The sequence below is a fragment of the Thamnophis elegans genome, chromosome Z (genome assembly GCF_009769535.1).
Source record: "Thamnophis elegans isolate rThaEle1 chromosome Z, rThaEle1.pri, whole genome shotgun sequence".
In the NCBI taxonomy this organism is placed as follows: domain Eukaryota; kingdom Metazoa; phylum Chordata; class Lepidosauria; order Squamata; family Colubridae; genus Thamnophis; species Thamnophis elegans.
The window spans coordinates 105157605-105178823 of NC_045558.1; the positions used below are offsets into that span (position 1 = coordinate 105157605).

General features: G+C 39.3%; 2 protein-coding genes across 2 annotated transcripts in view; one reads left to right on the top strand and one right to left on the bottom strand.

Annotated features, from left to right (window-relative positions):
* Positions 1-3854, bottom strand: part of DUSP3 (dual specificity phosphatase 3) — a 29930-nt gene extending 26076 nt beyond the window's left edge. Inside the window, exon 1 of the mRNA XM_032237200.1 lies at positions 3655-3854. Coding sequence (XP_032093091.1) covers positions 3655-3776 — 122 coding nt within the window. The 5' untranslated portion in view covers positions 3777-3854. The remainder of the gene's footprint in view (positions 1-3654) is intronic.
* A 16-nt stretch (positions 3855-3870) lies between these two features.
* On the top strand, positions 3871-19320 carry LOC116522331 (ras-related protein Rab-18-B-like). Its single transcript, XM_032237199.1, has 8 exons — positions 3871-4224; positions 6297-6453; positions 6571-6626; positions 8566-8627; positions 10479-10551; positions 12005-12120; positions 15779-15845; positions 19112-19320. The coding sequence occupies exons 2-8, from the start codon at positions 6311-6313 to the stop codon at positions 19279-19281; spliced, it is 687 nt and encodes a 228-aa protein (XP_032093090.1). The 5' UTR covers positions 3871-4224; positions 6297-6310; the 3' UTR covers positions 19282-19320.
* Positions 19321-21219: the final 1899 nt, after the last annotated feature.

Sequence of the window (21219 nt, forward strand, 5' to 3'; positions counted from 1 at the left end):
CCGAAGTGGAGCAACTTCCAACTTTCTGCCACTTTTCCAATTGGCTTTGCTCAGAAATCACTCTACTTTGGTTGACCACCAGAACTGCTTGTCACTTTGCTGGAACAAGGTGAACAAAGCCCACCCCGCTCCGGATCCCAGCTTGTCCCCAAGATCCCCTTCCATCCAAAGGTCTCATCTATCAAGTTTCCCCATTCTCCATCTAGCCCTACCTTGCTATCAGGCATCCAAATTGCTCCCTTGTCCTGCCCTTGCCACCCATTGCCATTTCAAATTTCAGTCTTGATTCTTTTCCATCAACCAATTGTGTATAGGGGCCAGAGAGAGGAAAGATGGTAGGGATATGGTCCTCCAATATTCCCTTGGGCTTCGCAACCTATGGAATTCTGGGAAATGTAAAGAGGAGGAGAAGTAATGCAGAAGTAGCCACAACTTCCCCAAATTTCATTCCTCAGAAGTCATAGGTCTCAGCATTCTTTAAGTTATCCCATTGGAGTTAACTTGGTTCAAGTGTTGCCCTATACTATTCAATTTCCTCAACTGAAGCTTGCAAAAAATGGAGAGGAGAGTTATAATAATACAGAGATAGAAGATAGCTATAAAAACTTCTTAAAAGACAGGCAAAATACAAACACATTAGCAAAATCACAATATGCCAACAGTGCTCAACAGTGATTTTTCACAGGAAAAAAAAAAGCCAGAAATTAAATTTGAGAATAAACTTGGGAACATAGTTTCTATAGAAATTCCCAAGTTTAATTCCTGGCTTTTCACTTTGGAAGTTGAGGTAAGAAATGTTGGAAAGATCATAACCAAGATTCTGCATAATTTAATTAAGAAAAGATAAAGGCCTTAAAGGTTGCATGTTAGCTTTTGAACAAGGAAATAAACCATTTTAACTAAAGCAGTATCAAGAATGTCACAACAGGTGGCAACACTTAGGCATTCTTGACTGATCTCATTAAAAGTAACAACAGCTGAACCTGGTTAATACTTAAATAAGAGACCACCAGAACCTATAGATAAAATGGGAAGTTAAAAAAAAGCATTTTGCAAAATGGCAAAGACAAACTATTTCCCCACTGTTGCCAAGGAAACTTCACAGATATTGTTCATATAATTATCAAGAGTCAAAATTAGTACCAAGGGAATTTTTACTGTTTTTCTCAACACCTATAACTAGGCCTGGTCAACAGAGGCATCAGCATGAGGTGGAACAAATTGGAAGTGGCAGAATAAACTGTAACACTTTTTCAGGAAGGTGACATAGCATACTTTTTTTTAAACTTGCAGCCAATTATAAAGTTTTGAACTTCTGGAATAATTTTTTTGCTACAGAAAAATAGCTAAAGTGCTTTCATTTTCTCACTATAGATGACTTCATGGAGAGCTATGCACATACTATAACTTACAGGACAAATAAGCAAATGTTTTGCTTGTAACAGACTCAGGAGCAAGCTCCATCATTTAAAGGGATGGATTGGGTGTCCAACTTTTTGGCTTGCCTGAAAAATAAAGATTGTCTTGGGCCATATATAAAATATGTATAATATGTTTCTATATAATATATAGAAACAGCCAACTATTTTTTTATATTTATTATCTTGTGAGGTTGCATTGCTAGCTTCCAGAGCCACAGATGCTTCATGGACCACAGACTGGACACACCTGATTCAGAGAATGAAAGCTACTGCCAGCCCAAGAAAAGTATAGCTTTTTAGATAAACCAAGAGACGCTGTGGCTCAGTGGCTAAGATGCTGAGCTTGTTGATCAGCAGGTCGGTAGTTCATGATTCGAATCCCTAGCGCCACATAAAGGGGTGAGCTCCTGTTACTTGTCTCAGCTTCTGCCAACCTAACAGTTTGAAAGCATGTAAAAATGCAAATAGAAAAATAAGAACCACCTTTGGTGAGAAGGTAACAGCACTCTGTGTACCTTCAGTGTTTAGTCATGCCAATCACATGACCATGGAGACATCTTCAGACAGCGCTGGCTCTTTGGCTTCGAAACAGAGATGAGTAGTGCTCCCTAGAGCTAGAAACAGCGGACTCTAAACAGAGTCAAACTGGGTTCATCCTTGGATAAAAGACTAGAAAATTCCAGGCCTACAAGTTAGCCTGAGAAATTTTTTTGAAAATCTTCAAAATATGATAAAAATTAATTCTGCAACATTGCCATGAAAATTCTATGGCTGTTTGTGTCCTCACTACGAGTCAAACTCTACCCAGGAGAATCTTGCCCATTTAACATGGCTTCCTAATAAAATGCTCTTTTAGATTTTGCAACCTGAAAAATAAATGTGTTTTAAGTCATTCTGCGCTCAAGCAAAAAACAAAAAACACCCTCAAGTCTAATCATAGGATTTGACTTTGTAGAAAATTAAATTAAGTGGTTAATTGTTTGATGTCTATCTCAAGGCTTATAAATATGAGTTATGCATTTTAGATGTGGAGAATTTTCTCTCCTTGCAGAAAATGTGCCTACATATTTGACAGAAAATGTTTCTCTATTTTCAGTCCAGTGGATCTACCTAGTTCTTAAATAAGCAGAGAATATATAGACACAGTAGCAGAATATAGATGATAGTATTCATTCCACATGACATGACCACTGCTGAATAGGGGACATGGTTAGTTTCAGATACATTCACTGTTACTCAGGAGTGTCTGTAACAAGCCAAGATATCAAAATGAATGCGTGAAATTTTTTTATTAAATGATGTAATCATGTGGATATAAAAGTTGTGACATTTGCATGATTATGTAACCATGAATGTGGTATCAGGTGCTCTTATTCTCTCTGTAGACTCCACCATGCTGGCCCTCCCAGCTAACACCACAATAAGTGATGGAAAAAAAGTTCAAATTATTGTTGCCAGAGACTTAGGTATTTGGACTCACAGGTTAATTCTGTATAACTTGATTTCATATATTTAGAACCCATCCCCCCCCCCCAAAAGATTGTATAGAATGTCTTCCTACAACTTGGTACCCTCCAAATAGCAATTCTGAAGTCATAACCCAATCACAGGTGGAGGTCAACATGCTGTAGTAGAGTGACGTGAAGTGAGCTTCCAAATCAGGCAGTACCAAATTTTAAGTTTAGCCCCACCCTTCCCCGACCCACTTTGTATAGAACCGGAGAATGGGAGCATTTTTAGCTGCCCAGTGTAGGAAGCCATATAAATTGAACAAATAAAGACACAGAGCAAGGAATGCATGTCTTGTATTTAAGTACAAACAGGCTTCTACTCTCATGTGTCCTCCAGACAGGTTAGCCCCCAATCCCCATTATCCAGTCCAGCATGGGCCCAGGATGATGGGGCTATCAACCTTTCCACATATCTAGAGCACACTTGCTGGCAAGATTCGGAGAAGGACTTAAATGTAGTTAACTGAAGACGGCTGGGAATTGTTAGTAGCACTACTACTAGGCCAACTCCCGGCGACCACGGAAAGGCGTACCTTTTCACCTACTCTTTCCAGCATGGAGCCAGCTGGCTGTTTTCTTGCCCGCCCTCCAGCCTAGTAAGTCACCCTATGCCGCCTCCTACCCACCCCGGTCTTCGGCCAGTTCTCAGGCCTACAACCTGCAGCCGGGTGGGGTATTCCCCCCCATGCACGGAGGCGAGGAGGGGAGGGGGAGAAACTCACGCGTTGCCCACGTGGATGCGGGGCGCCACTTCGTTGCTGTGCGCGCTGGGCAGGCTGTAACAGCCGCTGCCGTTGGCCAGCAGGTCGTTGAGCTCTTCCACCGAAATCTGGAACTCTGACATGGCTCGTTCGCCCCGCCGATATGGGCAGGGCCGCCTCCACGCTCCTTTCCCCGGGTCCTGCTTGATAGGAGGGGCCGCGATCAGCTGGTGCACGGCCGGCAACTCCCAAACTGGCCAGGAGGGAATGGCGCGGAGTAAAGACCGTGCGCCTTAGGGGCTCCGCCCTCAGAGTTTGACCATCCTAAAGGGACCGTGCGGTCTTTTTTTTTTTCCCCACGGGGGCTTTCTTTTTTTTTCTTTTTCCTGCCGGTGGGTGGAGGGAGGCTTTCTAAATATTTAGGGTCGACTCTCTTCTGAGGCCCATAATAATTGTCTGGGTAGAGACCCGCGCACGTTGCCTGTGTGTATGTTGCACGCTCCAGATTCATGTGTTCCTGTGTTTATCATTTAATGCTACAGGTGCTTGGGATCGGTTTTGGAGGGAAATTCTAGTTCCCGGTGTGTAAAGGTAATCGGGGCTGTTAAAGCAAAAGTTCAAACGTTTTGTCTGATGCTTCTCTTGTACCAGTGAAATGACATCTCTCACTAAATGAAAGAGACCCTTGTTCCACATTGTTTTCAAACAATGTCAAGGCCATATATATTATAAAAACTCCACCCATTCTTGATCTTAATCAACAGGCCATGTTCAGGTTTGGCAACCTATTGGCAACCTATTCTCGTTTTTAGAAGAGCCATTGCAAAATTATGAGGTGTTATATGTAAACAAGCTAGGCAAAATTCTGACGTTTACATTTTTCACTTAGATAACCTAAATTTCTGAATATGTACAATAGAATGAACAGAAACTAATCCCATAGCCAGTGTTCACATGACCCATTAGGCTGGACTAGGTTGATATGTAATTTTATGTGTCGCAGCTGTTCAACATGAATTTTAGCTGCAGTGGAAGTTATTTGCTTTCAGGAGAATTTGCTTCCTAAAAATGTATTTCTTTCTTATATTTATTTCCTTTCTTTCCTCCAAGAGCTGCCAATTACCTCTTCCTACTCTTTCATTTTATCTTTGTAGTACTCCTTTGTGAAAAATAATAGCTGTGTTCACACAGTATTCCATTATTTTGCTTAACTATGGTTTCTTCAACAAACTGCAATTAGCTGAGTTCAGACAATCAGGGTTTATAAGTAGACTCTTTCAGCATGCATAGAGTATGTTTTTCGGTATTGAATTCATTTTTTCCTTTGCAAAGTAAGAGGCAATACTCAAAGTTTGATATATTTTTACAAATTGGTGACTGCAAGGCATATCCTCAAGGAATAATTTCCCATCGTTCCTGCAAAACAGGCATACACAGACAAACATAAGGTTCTCAACTTAACACCACAATTGAGCCCAATATTTCTTTGGCTAAGTGAATTTTGTCCCAATTTGCAATCTTTTAGCCATCATTGTTAAACAAATAGTTGTAGTTCTTAAGTGAATCATGAGGTCATTAAGTGAGTCTGGCTTCCCCACTGACTTTGCATGTCGGAAGCTGGCTGGAAAGGGTTAGAAATGGTGATCACATCAGCCCAATACAGTGCAACTGTCTCTAATACATGCCACTTGCAAAGCACCTGAATTCTGATCATGTGATTATGCGGATGCTGCAGTGGCCGTATGAAAAATAATCATGTCATTTTTTTCAGTGCTGTTTTCAAAGTATTCCTTTGAAATGTCACCAAATGAATTGTTGTAAGTCAAGAATTACCTGTGTATGTATATATGTGTGTGTATGCGCACGTATATATAATTTTTATTAAGAATTTTGATAATACAATTTAAATGTAAAGAAAGAAAAGAATAAAAAGTAAAAAATGCACTAAAAATAAAAAGAATGTAATAATGAAAGAGAAAAGAAATAAAGATGTAATTTCTAACTTTCATTGCAAGAATTATAAACAAATTTAGTGATTCTTCACACCCTCTAAAGTTACAAATATACATCCCATATTCAAGCTCTTATCTACAAACAAATCCATAAAACATAATCTTTTCAGTGTTAATGTCACCAGAAAGTCCATAAAGAGTTGCCAAAAATAGCAATCTTATTTTAACCTTGATCAACCAACTTTATTTATATATTTTCTTCTAACAGTGTTAATCTTTAGTTCATTCAAATATTGTCATAGATTTTGATTTCTCTTCATTTTTTCTTTGGGTGGCATGATGGTTCAATGGTTAAGACTCTGGGCTTGTCGGCTGCAAAAGCCAACAGCCCAGGTTCGAGACCCGAACATCACATGACAGGATAAGTTTCCGTCCTCACCCTTGTTCCTGCCAAGATAGCAGTTTGAAAGCATGCAAATGCAGATAGATACATAGGTACCAGTGGGAAGGATGCTTCATGATGCCATAATCATCACATGACCATGGAAATGTCTTCAGACATCCCTGGCTCAATGGCCTTTAAAGCAGAGATGAGCAAATGTCTTCCCCAACTCCAGTTTTGTCTTCCTGGATTGTAATTTATTGTTTCTGCTGGAGGAAGAGATGGAAGGCTAAATGACGGCAAATTACTCTTCCTCTTCTCCTTTCTAGCTTTCTTGGCTTGGATGTTGAGATGGCCCTCTTGTTTTCATTCTGCTAAATTCCCTGTGCATCTGGTAATATACCTCACCATGGCACGGAAGGACACTGTACCTCTGCCGACTCTGAAGCTACTGTTGATTGGAGACAGCGCAGTGGGGAAATCCAGGTGCATGGGCAGGGTCACCAAATGGGATGGCAATGGGGAACTTTGTTCCAGGAAAAAAAGGCAGATAGATGTTCCTTTGTGGTTTACTATTTTTTCCTCTTTTGTCTGTTCCTGTAGCCTTTTGCTGAGATTTGCTGAAGACACGTTTGAGCCATACCTCAGTCCAACTATTGGTGAGCCATGCTGCCTTTCATATCTGGGGAAAAGAAGGGGGAGTCAGAACTGTGACTATTGCATCATGTGACTATTGTAGATTGACAGCCAAACTAAAGATTTTAGTTAAAGACACATACATATACACAAACGCACTCATACAATTTTAGTGTTCCTCATATTTGGCCTTTTAACCATGTTTTAATGCATGCTACGTTGCCCAAACCTGAAATAGCTACAGTTCCAAAAATGGAAATTTGTACCCCAAATTTGTTGTACAACTGTATATAATTGAGAGGCAGTATTTTCTGTTAAACCTCTTTAAATTAACTTGTGATGTCAATATACAGATAGTATTTGATCTATGGCTGGTCACTAAGGGACCATTTGAAGAAATGAACAACCTAAAAAAGGAGATTTACGACATGGATTCGAAGTTCCTATAGTCAAAGTTTCCTTTGCAGTCACGTGACTGAATTTATCATTTGCAGTACAGTGGTGATTCACTTAATGACCACTAGAGGGACATAAAGGGACATAAAATTAGGTGCCACGAGTGATTGAAGTTTTATGACCATTAAAGCATATGGCCATAAAGGGCAGACTCCAGTATGGTTGTATGGTGTTTTTTTTTTTTAGTAATATTTTTTATTTTATTTTTTCATTTTCATACACTCACATGTATACTGTGCATAGCCAACACCATACAGTATTAAACAATAATTGCATCAATTCCTCTTGTCAACAATACCCCAGAAAATAGAAACCCAATATACTTCTTCCACTCTCCATACACCTCTTTCTTTCACCACCCTCCAACTTTCTATCTCCCTCCATCATCCCCCTCTACCCTACTTCCCCTCCCCCTCTACCACTCCTCTCTCCAAATCCACTCCCCCCCCTTCCTTCTCCCCTTCCCTCCCACCTTCTCTCCCATCCCTCTCTGCCCATCTTTCTTCTTTCCCACTCCTCCTCCCCTTGGTGTATTTCCACTATATGTCAGTATGGTTGTATGTTGAGGACTACCTGCAATGTGGGATTAGTGGCTGAAAAGGAATCAACCATAATTTTTTCAGAAGAAACATTCAAGTTGAAATAATATAGACTACATCAGGATTTGGGTGAATAAATTTGCACAAAGTACAGTCACAAAATATATTTATGCTACTTTTCTTTAATTGCATTTGATAATTGCATTTGATACATAGTCCAGTTTGACAAATTGCATTAATTAGATAGGAATTTCCTACTCACATCGCCAAGATCTGATTTAAAATGCCCATCCTATTCTAACCTGCTACTTTCCAGACATGCATAGATTGCTGTTCTGACTCTTCATTATTTCTGTGGCAGGATCCATACAGTATATCACCACCAAGGCATAGTATGATTTTATTTGGTTTGACTTGCCATGTTTTTCTATAAACTAACATTGATGGCTTAACCCAGGGTTTCCCAGCCTTGTTGCGCCAATGGACAGTGTGGAACTTTGAGACTGTATCATAAGCATTCTTACAAAATAGTGGCTCCGGTAGGTGTGGCCAATCACAAATCATCCTTTCACTAAGAGGGCATGCTTATAAAAAAAGCAACAGCATCAATCCTTTATTACTATTTTTCTAAGATAGTCTTCAGTGTCTGTGTGAGCACCAGAAGCAGCCTTAGAAAAAGACATTTAATTTTAAAAATTATGAGCAAAATAAAGCAAATTTTTCCAATACTCTTATTTTCTAAGAATGCCCCCAGTTACTACTGAGAATTGGGGATCTTGCTGAAACTGCTGGTTATGCCTAATGCTGCATTACCTTCTATTTGTTTGCTCTATTACTGTTAGACCATTGACTCTATTATTGTCAAGCAGCTGGTCAATCGGCAGAATGCTGCTCTCAGGTTCCATGTTAGGCACAGATGATTTGGTGTATTTTGCTGATCCTGTGTGTCTCTCTGTTTGGTTTTCAGGTGTTGATTTTAAAGTGAAGAAAATGGTGGTTGGGAATTTCCCCATTCAGTTAGCAATATGGGTAAGCCGCAGAGTCTCCCTTTCCAATTCAGGAAAGTAATGTCTAAGAAAAGGGGAGGGGAGGGGAGGGGAAGGGAAGGAGGGGGGAAGGAAAGAAAAGAAGGAAAAGAAAGAGAGAGAAAGAAAAACAAAGAAATATGAAAAAGCAACATTCTTTCGGTCTGTGCTAAGAATTCATATTCCTGAAACTGTCATTAGTGTTGCATAACATACACAGAGATGACCAGTTTTTCCACTCTCATATTCTTCGGATTCCAATTCAAATTGCACTTTCTGTTATTCTGAGCTGTCCTGATCTTTTCAGACCTTTTCAGAAATTGGAACACTACAAGGTTGGAGCATGTTTACATGCAGGGAACTACCAGCCAATCAGTGCTACCCTTTGGCTTTGTAGGTGAGCAGAAAATCGCCAGTCAGCAGGGTTTAACTGTCTTGTTCTGCACCCAGATTTTCATCAAAACATCTCTTTCCTCTCCAAAATAAATAAATTGATTCGGTTCTCCCAAGTCTGTATCTCTCCCCTTCAAAGCAATTGATGCTGGCATACCAGGATGCTAAGGAAGAAAAGTAGGAGCTGGGAGGCAGGTGGGCTGGAATTCAGTGGGAGCACAGCTGCCCCTCTCAGCTCAAGGGAACATTTCGGCAGCGATGTTCGCTGCCTTGTGAGTGGCAATAGAATTATCCCCCCCCCCCGCCCCAATCCATAACCAGATTTACACTTTTACCTGGAAGCCTCCTGATAACTGGTAGTTATATCTTCAAACAGAAGCGAAAGTGGACTTTTATCTAATCTTGTACTGCAGTGACTCATACACATATAACATCTTCTCATACTTGCCCTCTGCTTCGAGTCGGAGATTGATATTTTTAAAAAATCAATAGTGGCCTATTGATATTATGCAAATCCAACTTTTGAGAAACACAAAATCTGTATTACTCTATTATAAGTGTTTTCATTAAGACTTTTCCCTCTTCGATTGTTTTTCTAAATATTCAAAACCCTGGTGGATTTTCCTATGGTTTTAAATACTTGATGGCTATTGAGGATGTGGGCTCAGGTTTGGATTACTTAAATAATCAGTGTAACGTAAGTCACTCTGCTGCTCTTTCCCTATGACACAGTTGCTGCAAATGTCTTGCAAGGCTCTATCACCATAGATCCTTTCAGTGTACAACTCTATGGCTACGGAGGCTTGCAAGAAGTAGGGACAGCTATAAAGTCCACTCGGTAATCTCAGTATCTTTCTTGTAGACTCGGTGGCCATAGAATTCTCTAAAAACTGGGACTTTGGAGCCCTTGACTGGTATGCTGGGAAGAGTCTAAGACTTTGAAGCTTTGAGATTTCAAAGGGGAAATAAAAAAATTATGTATACAAATGTATCTTTATGTGCAGAACAAACTGTATGGGCAGTCCTCAACTTTGCCCCCTGGCATCAAATGCAAATCTTGAAGCCAGGATCTTATCTTCCCAATATATAGGCTGCTGTATCCATTTCATATTTGGAACTGAAACTGTGAAGAATATGCAGAGGGAAAAACCATATGCAATCTTACAGCACATATTATATCTCTCAAGCAAGTTGTCTTGCTTCTTCACGTACCTCATTTCTTCTCATAAATATGTGCTTTGTTGTCAAGCCTGGGAAATTTTTGTTTTATGTTAAAAGCCTAGGGCTGAAGATGGCAGATTGTGACTTTAGATTTCAGCTTTAGGGCCTCGCAATCTTGAGCCTATATGTTAGCTGTCCCAAAGGCAGTTTTATTTTTTGTAAAACAACTTTTTTTTAAAGTTTCTGCTAGAAAAACTGCTAGAGTTTTAAATTACCCTTTAAATTTTTTTTTCTTTTGCAGGACACAGCGGGGCAGGAAAGATTTCGAACATTGACTCCAAGCTATTATCGAGGTGCTCAAGGTATAATTTTAGGTAGGTGGTAATCATAGCACGAACATAATCAACCTTACTGAAGCCAAACACATTAAGGGCAGAGGTAAATGGAAGTACATCTATTCCTCTCAGGGTAGCTGGAACAACAGCCTCTGAAGAACCATTGGTGGAGTTTGCTCCTAGGCTACTGATTGTTTGTTGGCGGTGATTGTTTTTCAGCAGAGTTTCATGTTACTTAAAATATTTCAAATATGAAAGCCAAAGTCCCCTTAGTTTTATTTATGTTTCTATTGATGGAGATGGAGATGTAAAGCACGCCAGGCTTTCAAACTTTGATTCAAGTTAAGCTAAACACTGAAGACTATTTTAATGTGGCCATAATATCCCCATCCTCCATTTCCCCTTCAGAATATTTTGCTATGTTCCCAAGGTGATTTTATCATGTGGGGACAATCTCCTTATGGCTTGACATTAATTACATGCAATAGATGTGGCCTTCATAATCCAAAACCTTATTTGGTGCAATAATTACAATTCCATTGCATTCACCATGGGGAAGAGTTACCTCTGTGTAGATATAACATACTGCCATTTGAATGCTGGAGAAATTGTGTTGGAGCAGAGAGTGTCACTTAGAGAGACCACACAAGAAATAATAAATCATGGGAAAAGTCTTGAGAGCTCCCATTCTTCTTATGAATTTCAGAAGCAAATTCACACCAGTGCCATATTTCACTATTACACACTGGGAAGAAAAGCTGGTTCTCAACATTGGTATATTTGTCCTGTGCTATATAGTCTACAAGCTGCTGCTTTTTACCCCTACAATTGGGGGAGGGGGGAGAGATGAAAATATAGAATAAGTTTCTAGCGTGGATGGCTGCCAAGCAGAGGTATGTTTGATGGCCAGGACACTATTTGGAGGAGGATTGGCATAGATGGGACGAAGATGCAGGGGGCATGTGCCCTCATCACACAGGTAAATGAGGCCAGAATCTTGCATTTCCCTCCTGAATTTAAGCGTTTTGAGATTTTTCTCTGTAGGTATATCTGCGTTTTAATCCAAGAACAGCAGACAAGAAATCTGGTGGCCGCCTAATGTTTTCAGTCAGAACTATCATCTTTATTTGCTATTAAGATATGTTCAATAATAATCAGTTGCACTTGAAGGCTGAAGTGTTTGGGAGGCATTAGAATGCTTACCTTTTTTATATACATCATTTGGGCTAACTTCTGCAGGGATTATCACAAAAACCTTCCTTTTGTCTATATCCCTCCAGAAGTTATGAACCTACTAACTCACTAAGGATGGTTAATTGTTAGAAATGATTGGGAGATAGTCCAAGATAGTTCGTAAACCTAAGTAGAACCAGATGTGGTTCTATCCACCCAATCACTTTATGTCATGTCGACATTTTCCATTTTTTGTGCTTACTGAAAATGCTCTCCTATGTAAACACAAGGCGTCTGTTTGGTTTACACCATTATGCAGTTTATGATGTTACCAGGAGAGAGACATTTCTGGGCCTGGAAAGCTGGCTACAGGAGCTAGAGATCTATACCAAGAAGAATGTTGTGAAGATGCTGGTAGGCAACAAAATTGATGAGGTAAGTTATAAATTGGGATTAAACTTGGTGTTTGTGTGACAAACTAGGAAATTTTAGACTCCTTGTTATCTTGCTGGGATGCAAGAGATCTATAAATGGGAGATTAGATTTGGAGATGCACGTATAAGCAGAGTAATGAGGAAAGGTACAAATTGTCATGGCTGTGGTTTCTCTAGGTATAACATGGCTATGAAACATAAATCATCAGATTACTAAATAAATAAATTGTTAGATCTTTGAGTTAAAGTGATACCAAAAAATGCTGAGAACATCTTGGACAATAAGAAGTATAAATCATTCAAAAGTAAATTATATAAAATGAGTCTGTCCATTGGACAGACTCATATTAAAGTTAAACATTAGATATTTTGGACATGTAATGTGAAGGTAACTGTCATGGGAGAAGACAGTAGAAAAATTTAAGACAAAAATAAAAAAAAATGATAGACAATAAGGTAGCTATATACATTTACTGACATATCTTGTTAAGCAGAAACATTTAGAGAAGGAATTTATGATAGGCAGTTTTGGTGAATGGATACTCCTAGGGCCTAAAGAGTTGGAAATAACTGAATGGCTGAACAACAGTGAAAGAAAAAGTATTGGGAAAGGATTAACAGAAATATAGAGAGAATTGTGGAAATAAATGAAGAAAATAGAGGAGGGAGTGAAACAGAGGAATCTATGAAGTGAAAGTGTGTGTTATGGAATGCATTAGGAAAATAGGAAGTAGATTGTACAATAAAGTGATCATTGTAACAAAAAAAGCTTTTCCTTGCAATGTATGGTCCTCTGAATAATTAAAATTGTATAGAACCTAGATTAAAAACGCTCCCACATTTTAGGTTGCCTGATAGCAAATGCACATAGTGTGCAGCCTCTGGTAGAGCTGAAACGCAAAGCCTGTTAATAAGTAAGCAACAAGATTGAAAGGCTGGCTGTAATTAGTTTCCCTCCTTCCCTCCCTCCCTATCACCAAAAATCTTGTCCCCGTCTGCAGAAGCCTGTTGGATGTTTGCTCCCTGTTATTGCCTGCCTCCTACGCTTTGCCAGAGGCATCAGCTGCCTTCATACCTCAGCATCCTGAACGAGACCTCTCCATCTTTCTCCTGCTCTGATGTAATGGGCAATCTGTTCAAGCTGCTTCAGAAGCCAGCAGTTTCTCTGTCGCTACTCTGTGTTTTGGGTCTTTTTTTTTTTTTTTTTTTTTTTGGTTTCTGCTTTCACTAGACACTGGAGTTTTGTTAATTCCCTTCCCTAGTAAGAAAAACAGTCGTAGCTGAGGGAGCTCTCATGTATGGCTTCTCTTCCAATATTTGTTGCAATTCTAGTTCACTTTTTTTGCTCTGCCTTTTGCTTCTTTAATTCTGATTATACTACCATGTACTTCATAAAATTTACATCAGAACTAATATTCACTCTCAATATACAAAACGAAAAAGATCAGCCTTAGATATGCTGCAAGACCAAAGGAAAATGGACAAACGACCAGCATCTTCAGAGGTTCTTTCATTGCACATATGATTATCAATATACGTGCACTTGCCATATTTTGAGACTACATTCTTTTTAATAGGATTGTGCTCAGGAAAACTGTTCTGCCTATTGTCTGTGGAGGTTCAACAGTCGTCATGGTTATCCCAAAGGTGCTTTTTCTCCAAAAGGAAACTGGACTTCCTTGGTTTTTTCTTTGAAAAAGTTTCACTTATCCAAGAAGCTTCTTCAGTACTTAAGAAAAAGTCAAGAAAATCTGGTTGCTTTTTGGAAAAAGCACCTTTGGATGTTCTACCAATTATATTAAAAAGCAAGTTTATATGACACTGATTGAGAAAGCCAGTCAGAAAACCTATATTCTTCTTTTTACAGCTATGAATGGTGCTGATTGGCTTGTTCTTTTACTAATCCTCCTTCCCATGAAGAAAACTATTTTTTTCATTATCGAGTTATATATTTGTGAAGCCCACATACAATAATTGTATTAGTGATTGACTGTGCAATATTTTGGAGTTCAGAGGCATACTTAAATGTTTTTTGAACAGGGAATCAGTGTTTTTTAAAACTACATTAATGTTTATATCATCTTTAAATTACAGTACTGGCACTACACTTTTTGTTTGTTTCCTTCCTCTGATAGGAAATCTTGCCAATCTTTCATGTTGTTGTTGTTGTTGTTGTTGTAGTAGTAGTAGTAGTAGTAGTAGTAGTAGTAGTAGTACAGAGGAACCAACATAAAGGATTTGAAGATTTCTACATCACACCTGAAGGGACTTGGTGGCTCAGGGGCTAAGACGCTGAGCTTGTCGATCAAAAGTTTGGCAGTTCAGCGGTTCGAATCCCTAGCGCCACGTAATGGAGTGAGCTCCCGTTACTTGTCCCAGCTTCTGCCAACCTAGCAGTTCGAAAGCATGTAAAAATACAAGTAGAAAAATAGGGACCACCTTTGGTGGGAAGGTAACAACGTTCCATGCGCCTTGGGCACTGAGTCATGCTGGCCACATGACCACAGAGACGTCTTCAGACAGAGCTGGCTCTTCAGCTTTGAAACAGAGATGAGCACCGCCTCCTAGAATCGGGAGTGACTAGCACATATGTGCAAGAGGAATCTTTACCTTTATCTTATATCAGAATTGAATGTTGAACTAATGTTGAACTGAACATAAGCACCAGTTTAGTCAGGAACATTTTACATATGCCAGATTTCCAGTGGAGAAATTGTAAAGAACCAAAAGAGTCTCAAAAGAACAATAAATAGAATAGGGGAGAATTAAATCCACCCTTTATGAGTTTTTGGAACCTTAATACAAAATTCAGATCTATCTATTTTTATGTTTGAAAACAAGAAATTTGTAAATCTGTTGAGTGTGTTGACTCATTCTTCTATCACTGTGTTTTACAGAGATAACAGTTCTGTTAGTATTCAGTAGATATATAGTAAAGAGAAGGAATGAAGGATGCATGGTTGTGCGGGGCTTTGTTGATTCCCAGCTCCTGTTAATACAAAAAAAGTCTAGATAGAAATGCAAGAATAACAGTTAGTAGGATAGGAGTGGAAAGCAACTGGCCTATATATTCAGTGTGGCCCGTGAGTCTTCCTATGTTCCCCCACCAGCATTTAAGTTAAGACATTTCATCCATTAAATACTGTATTTGATTTATATCATCATCATCTCACAGAGAGAGACTTTTTTTTATTTTTCCAACACACCGCAGGTTGGAATTGCTATGTAATTATAATTTATCAAACCTTGTCAAATCTAGGAAATGGCATCTTTGGTAAAATAATCTAACTGGCCTTTTGCCAATTTAGAAGACAGTCCTGTGAGGTCTCAAGCTTGACAGTTTTCTTGCAGATGTTTAATTACCTGACCAAATAACATTATTAGTAGTGGAAGGGGGTGGAGTTTGCTCTATATACAAGTGGTTTGCCCTGTCACTGTTATTGGTGGTTCCAAAATTAGGCTATTGTTTGCTGTTTGTATATCTGAGTTGGTAGTTTGTTGATTGGGGTATTGTTTACTGCTTAACTGTTAATCCAGTATTAATCTAGAAGAGAGTCCTTCTTCCTTTCCTTCCCTTCCTTCCTTCCTTCCTTCCTTCCTTCCTTCCTTATCTACCTACCCATATCAAGTACCTAATAGTTTTCTCTCCCTATCTACAGACCAACCGTGAAGTAGAAAAAAGAGAAGGATTGCTATTTGCACAGAAACACTCCATGCTCTTTATAGGTATGTGAAGAATATGAGGAAACATTCTGATTTGCCAGAAGTAAAATCATGGCAAAAACCATCATTTCATTATCTTTGCAGATCTTCTCCCCAGCCTACTCCTAGCACTATTCCTTTTAACCCTTCCAAAAAACCCCTATGTGGGATGGGCTTAGGTTTCTCTCCCACCTAAGCCCTAAATGTCAGTGCTAGGGCTTAGGTGGGAGGGAAAGTGGCATCAGATTTGCTCCTGCAAAGGTCCTTAGATATCCTTTCAGAACTATAGAACTGCTATTTCGGGGCCTTTCACCAGTTAAAGAACAGTCTGTCAATCCAGTCTGACAGTTGGCATGAAACAACATCAGCATATTTGCCAATCTGCATTCTTCTGTCTTTGTTACGTTAAATCACATACTAATGACTTTGTCCTGATTTGTGAATGAGCCATTCTTTATAGGCAAATTGGTTCCCCACCCCCACCCCTCCCCATAACTTTGCAGATCCCCAGCCACCTAGGAGAACATCCACAAATGCAGCCAGAATGTGAATGGTCTGACTTCAGGACTTGATCTGTCATCTCTAGGCAGGCTTGCCAGTCCCTTCTCCCAAGGTACACTAAAATAGTGAAACATTTGGGAAATGTTTCCAGGGAGAGAGGCAGATCTTTCCAGGATTGGACTATAGCTAGGCCCTTCAGAGCCATAGAACTGAACTAGTTGATGGGCAATCACTCTTGTTCTTGGCAGTAGAGAGGGAGAAGCAATAAAGAATAGTATAGAAAACTAGGCAATAAACAACAAATGTCGAGTTCAGCATCCTTCATTATTTTCCGGACACAGTTGTTAGGAAGAGCAAGGCTGCAGCATAATTAAAAATTTCACAAGCCAATTAAATAAATTAACACAAACATGCCCTTTGTTCTTCCCCGGCTGACATTGTGGAATTCTGTTATGCTATTTTACCCTTGTTGGAAGCCTGGAGAGAAGCTGGTGTCAGAGAAGAGAGAGTTGGATCCCATAGTCTCTCAGCATAAATGTGCATAAATTTTATTTTCCCCATCACTGAGTTAAAGCACTGCCCCTGCATCCTTGAGTTAGCATAAAACAGTAGCAACATAATGATTACTGTTCGTATAAAATTCACCTCTATAAATGCCTCAGGCGAGCCCAAGAGCAGGATAAGAGCTGGAGAGCACCATACTTATCTTGAGAGGCATGTATATATTCAAACAATAACAGCATGCCTCCCGGGAACAGGATGGTGCACTTCAGTTCTTAATTCCGCTCTTGGGTTCACCTGAGGCATTTGGTAGGCCTCTGTAGGACTGGCTGAAAGAGGTGGGCCTTTTGGTCTGAGGCAGCAAAGCATCTGTTGATAAACGGGGAGGGGGGGAAGGAATGTAACCCTTAATTTACTGGAAGAAGTTTGATTTATTTAAATAGTTATTTGTCATTAGGGAATTCACACTGAGACAGATGCATCGAGTACCAGCAGCTAGCCTTCTCGATTTTTAACAGAAGAAGAAATTTTCTCATCCCTTCTGTGCTTCGTGCTTTCTTTTCAGTGGGGAAGAGATTCCCTTGTTTCACCGGAGATGGTGAAGAAAACTTAGCAGGCAGAAAAATACGATATGAGAGGGTTTAAAAGGAACGTGCACACTTTTTAAACCCTTCTCGCTTTCCCCTTAAGAATCAATAAAATGTTCAAAAAGAAATGGAAGGCAACTTTTTAAAGCAATGTGCTTTGAATTTTGTGAGGTGTTTTTCTGGTGTTTCAGAGATAGTAATGAACACTTGGGGGGGGTGCTATAAATATATATATATATATTTGACATATTTTATAAGCACTTAAAATGTCTTTTGCAAGGTCAAACTAATGCTTCTAAAGTCATATCAAAAATGGTTGGGCTAGAGGTATAAGATTTGGATTAAAAACACAGACAATCTCTATGTGGGAGCAACAAGAGCCTTCTGTACTTATTGCTCTAGTGATGATTTCAGAGGAGATTTTTGTAACCATCCTAAAACAGAAGTTATCTGCCACAAGAAGTAACTTTACATCAGGGTTTCCATAACTGGGTCTTCCAATCGATCTCTCACTATGCATGCTGGTCCAGAATAATGATAGTATAACATTGTCTATCAAACCTGATGGGCGAAGGCCACTAAATACCAACAAGCTAGAAAGATCTCATATGCAACCCGATATTTACAACCCTGATATCACTCTAAAATATACACTTGTATTGATTTATAGATTACTCCCTCCAAATAAAAGCATTTCAAGGTACATGAAGGTATATATAATCATGTCCATGTTGCTGCCAATAAAACCCAAATGAAGGAATATTTATCCTATAGATAAAGTAGAATAATTTCAGGATTTTAGTGATAAAGATACTTTATTTAATAGTCTTCTATCTGAATAAATCTGACAGTATCTTTTCCAGCTAATGTTTATTCCTTTTAAGGTGTTAGTTGGAAAAAGTGCTATCAGACACCATTTGAGTTCTGTCTACCATAGAATTATCATGGCTGCTTTCCTACCATGAATGCTGTTCTGTTAAATCGCCATCTCTCTCCCCATTCTCCAGACCACAGTCCTCAGATCAGTGGTGAAATTCAAATTTTTTTTACTATCGGTTCTGTGGTTTTGTGGCTGGCTTTGTGGGTGTGGCAGGGGAAGGATACTGCAAAATCCCCATTCCCTCCCCACTCCACTAAACCTGCTTTCCAATTCCTTTCTCCTATTCAGGCCAACAAAAGAAGATTGGCTGGGAGGCAGCAGGGGCGGGGCCAGCCTATTTGCCGGTTCTCCAAACTACTCAAAATTTCCACTACCGGTTCTCCAGAACCTGTCAGAACTGGCTGAATATCATCTATGCCTCAGATGACCTCTGATGCCTTATGTTGTCTGTTTTCTGTTTAACTGTATCCTCTTCAAATAGTTTCTTGGCGTTGCATTTGGAGTTGTAGTAGCACAGGATCTATAACACTTCTTTGTAATACTATCCCCATAGCACTTCTTATTCCAATTTTTTTGCTCCATTAAATGTAGATGAGCTAAGAGTGTTGCTCAGGCCACTTAGCAGGAAAGCTTTCTTTAAAGCAACACTATCCAAATGCATTAACTCCCATCATTTTTTTTGACCATTAATGATGTTTTTTAAGCTTGATGGGAGTGTAGGCCAATCTCTCTGGAAGATGATGAGTTCAGGGAGGTTGAATTTGGACACCTGTACTTCATTTGACAAATGGCTCCTCTTGTTGTTTTGTTTCTACCTCCAGAAGCCAGTGCTAAAATGAAGGCTGGAGTGCAAAGTGCCTTTGAGGAGGTCGTCATGAGGATCCTGCAAACTCCTGAGCTTTGGAACATCAGAAGAGAGGGAGTGAAGTTGGCAGAAAGCAGATCCTTCAGAGAAGCAGATGCCTGCAATTCCTACTGTTCTGTTGCTTAACACCCTATGTGTTCAAATAAAAAAGACCCAGGGCAAAGATTCTAAGAAATGGGCTCGTCCCTGGTATCACATTAATCCTTCTCGCATTCTGTCAGGAAAACAACATCTTGGGTGGACAACCTAGAGTGGGTAAGAGCAACAACAATTTATGGATGGCCATGAAAATAAAGAACTAGGATTTTTCATTCCCCTCTTCCTCCAGCCCCAGACATTGTGAGTTTTCAACAAGCTTATACCCATTTATAAGAACATTATTGGCGCGCAACTACAATTTTCACACGATTCTCAATTAAAAATGGCAGGAAACTGCAGCATTAAGTTGCAAGTCAGGAGACCATTTAACTGCTAAAGAACAGCCAAGGAAGCTCTGAAAGATACCAAATGAGTTTTGCAACCCACATGTGCCCCTGGGATTACAGGTAGTCCACCCCCTCAGGTGTACTGAACTGAGTACAGCAGATTTTACTTCCTTCAGATGAGGGAACATTGCACATTAATTTATGCTCACAAATAAGCAACTAGAGTAGCCTGGGAGCAGGTTCCTCAAGCAAGCCACAAAATTCTTAATATCAGACTCTGCACTCAACGATCCTTTCACCTTCTGCCAATTCACAGTCTTTGTATTCTTTCTATCCTTCAGACTGCCAGCTTCTCTGTTACACACATAACACACAGTTCTTTTGCTGCTTCCTCCAGATGGCAGTCACCATCTCCAAATTGTGATGGCATATTATTATTATTATTTTTAAAATATTGTCTGCCAACTGAGAGACCTCTTAACCATTCACTCCAGTTCATCAAATATCAAGTTTCTCTCTTATTTAACTAAAAACAAGAAACTATCTTACACAATTTCACATATCATGAATCATGTTTGGCTTTTGCTTTACACAGTTTCACATAACCATGAGTTAGTTTGGCTTTTGCTTAATGCATTACACGAAGTCAGCTGCTATGCATTGAATGCGGTGGTTTACTTTTAAGCATATTATATAATTATTATAATTTCAGATCTCTTCTGAATATTATTCCTGCATTGTTGTTGTATACTGCCCAGAATCGCTCATTTAGAGATGAGCAGCTATATAAATTTGTTTGATAAATATAAATAAATAAATTATTAAATAATTTAAAAGCCTTTTAAAACATATTATCTAATTAATATATTTTTGAATTGCTGCTTAGCCTTAGATTGTTCAGAATTATTTACATTAACTCAAGGAAGCCAAATCAATGTGGATAAATGCAAACGTTGCAACTAAAACTAAAAAGGATTTGTAATCATGACCAACGTAGCAAAAATCCATTTTTGTAGCAAAATTTCAAATAAACCTCTCCCAGAAAGGAATTGAATTGCTGAGAAGTTATCCAAGAAAAATACTTCATAAATGCCCACCAGTTTCATATATGCATAATGGGACATACAATACCTTCAAAAAGTGAACGAAGGGGAAAATTTATAGGAATATTTTGACCTCTAAAATTTCAGCACTCTATAGGTTAAAAAGCAGCATTTGGCAATCTTATCATTTTTTTTAACAAACTAAGCAGAATGAAGTCTGGTTAATATTGGATCAGTGTCCTCTGTAGTTAAGGCTATCAAGATGATGAGTGCAATTGGGAGATCAAAGCCTTCCTCTTTCTATGTACCTGTTTACCCCACCTCTTCCTATGTGCTGCTGCCAGCATTCTCAACTTTCTTGACAAGATGACCATCAGGAGCTCCCAACAGTTGGGAGTTGGAAAAGAATGATAGCCATTATCTCTATTCCTGCTGAGACAACTGCATGAACTTGTCTATGAAGCCACTGAAAATTAAGTTCAGTTAGAGACCCAGTTTAGTCCAGTGGTTAGGAAAATGGATTAAGAGCTGGGCTCTGGTGCCCAGTCAAGCATGCAAAAACCAGCTGTGTGATCTTGGGCCAGTCACTCCTTCTT

Bases quoted from the DNA above. Each gene is read 5' to 3' on its own strand.
- LOC116522331 (XM_032237199.1), top strand. From the start codon at position 6,311: ATGTTGAGATGGCCCTCTTGTTTTCATTCTGCTAAATTCCCTGTGCAT. The intron at 6,454-6,570 runs GTGCATGGGCAG...CTGTTCCTGTAG, and splicing joins AGCGCAGTGGGGAAATCCAG to CCTTTTGCTGAGATTTGCTG. The intron at 15,846-19,111 runs GTATGTGAAGAA...TTCTACCTCCAG, and splicing joins ACACTCCATGCTCTTTATAG to AAGCCAGTGCTAAAATGAAG.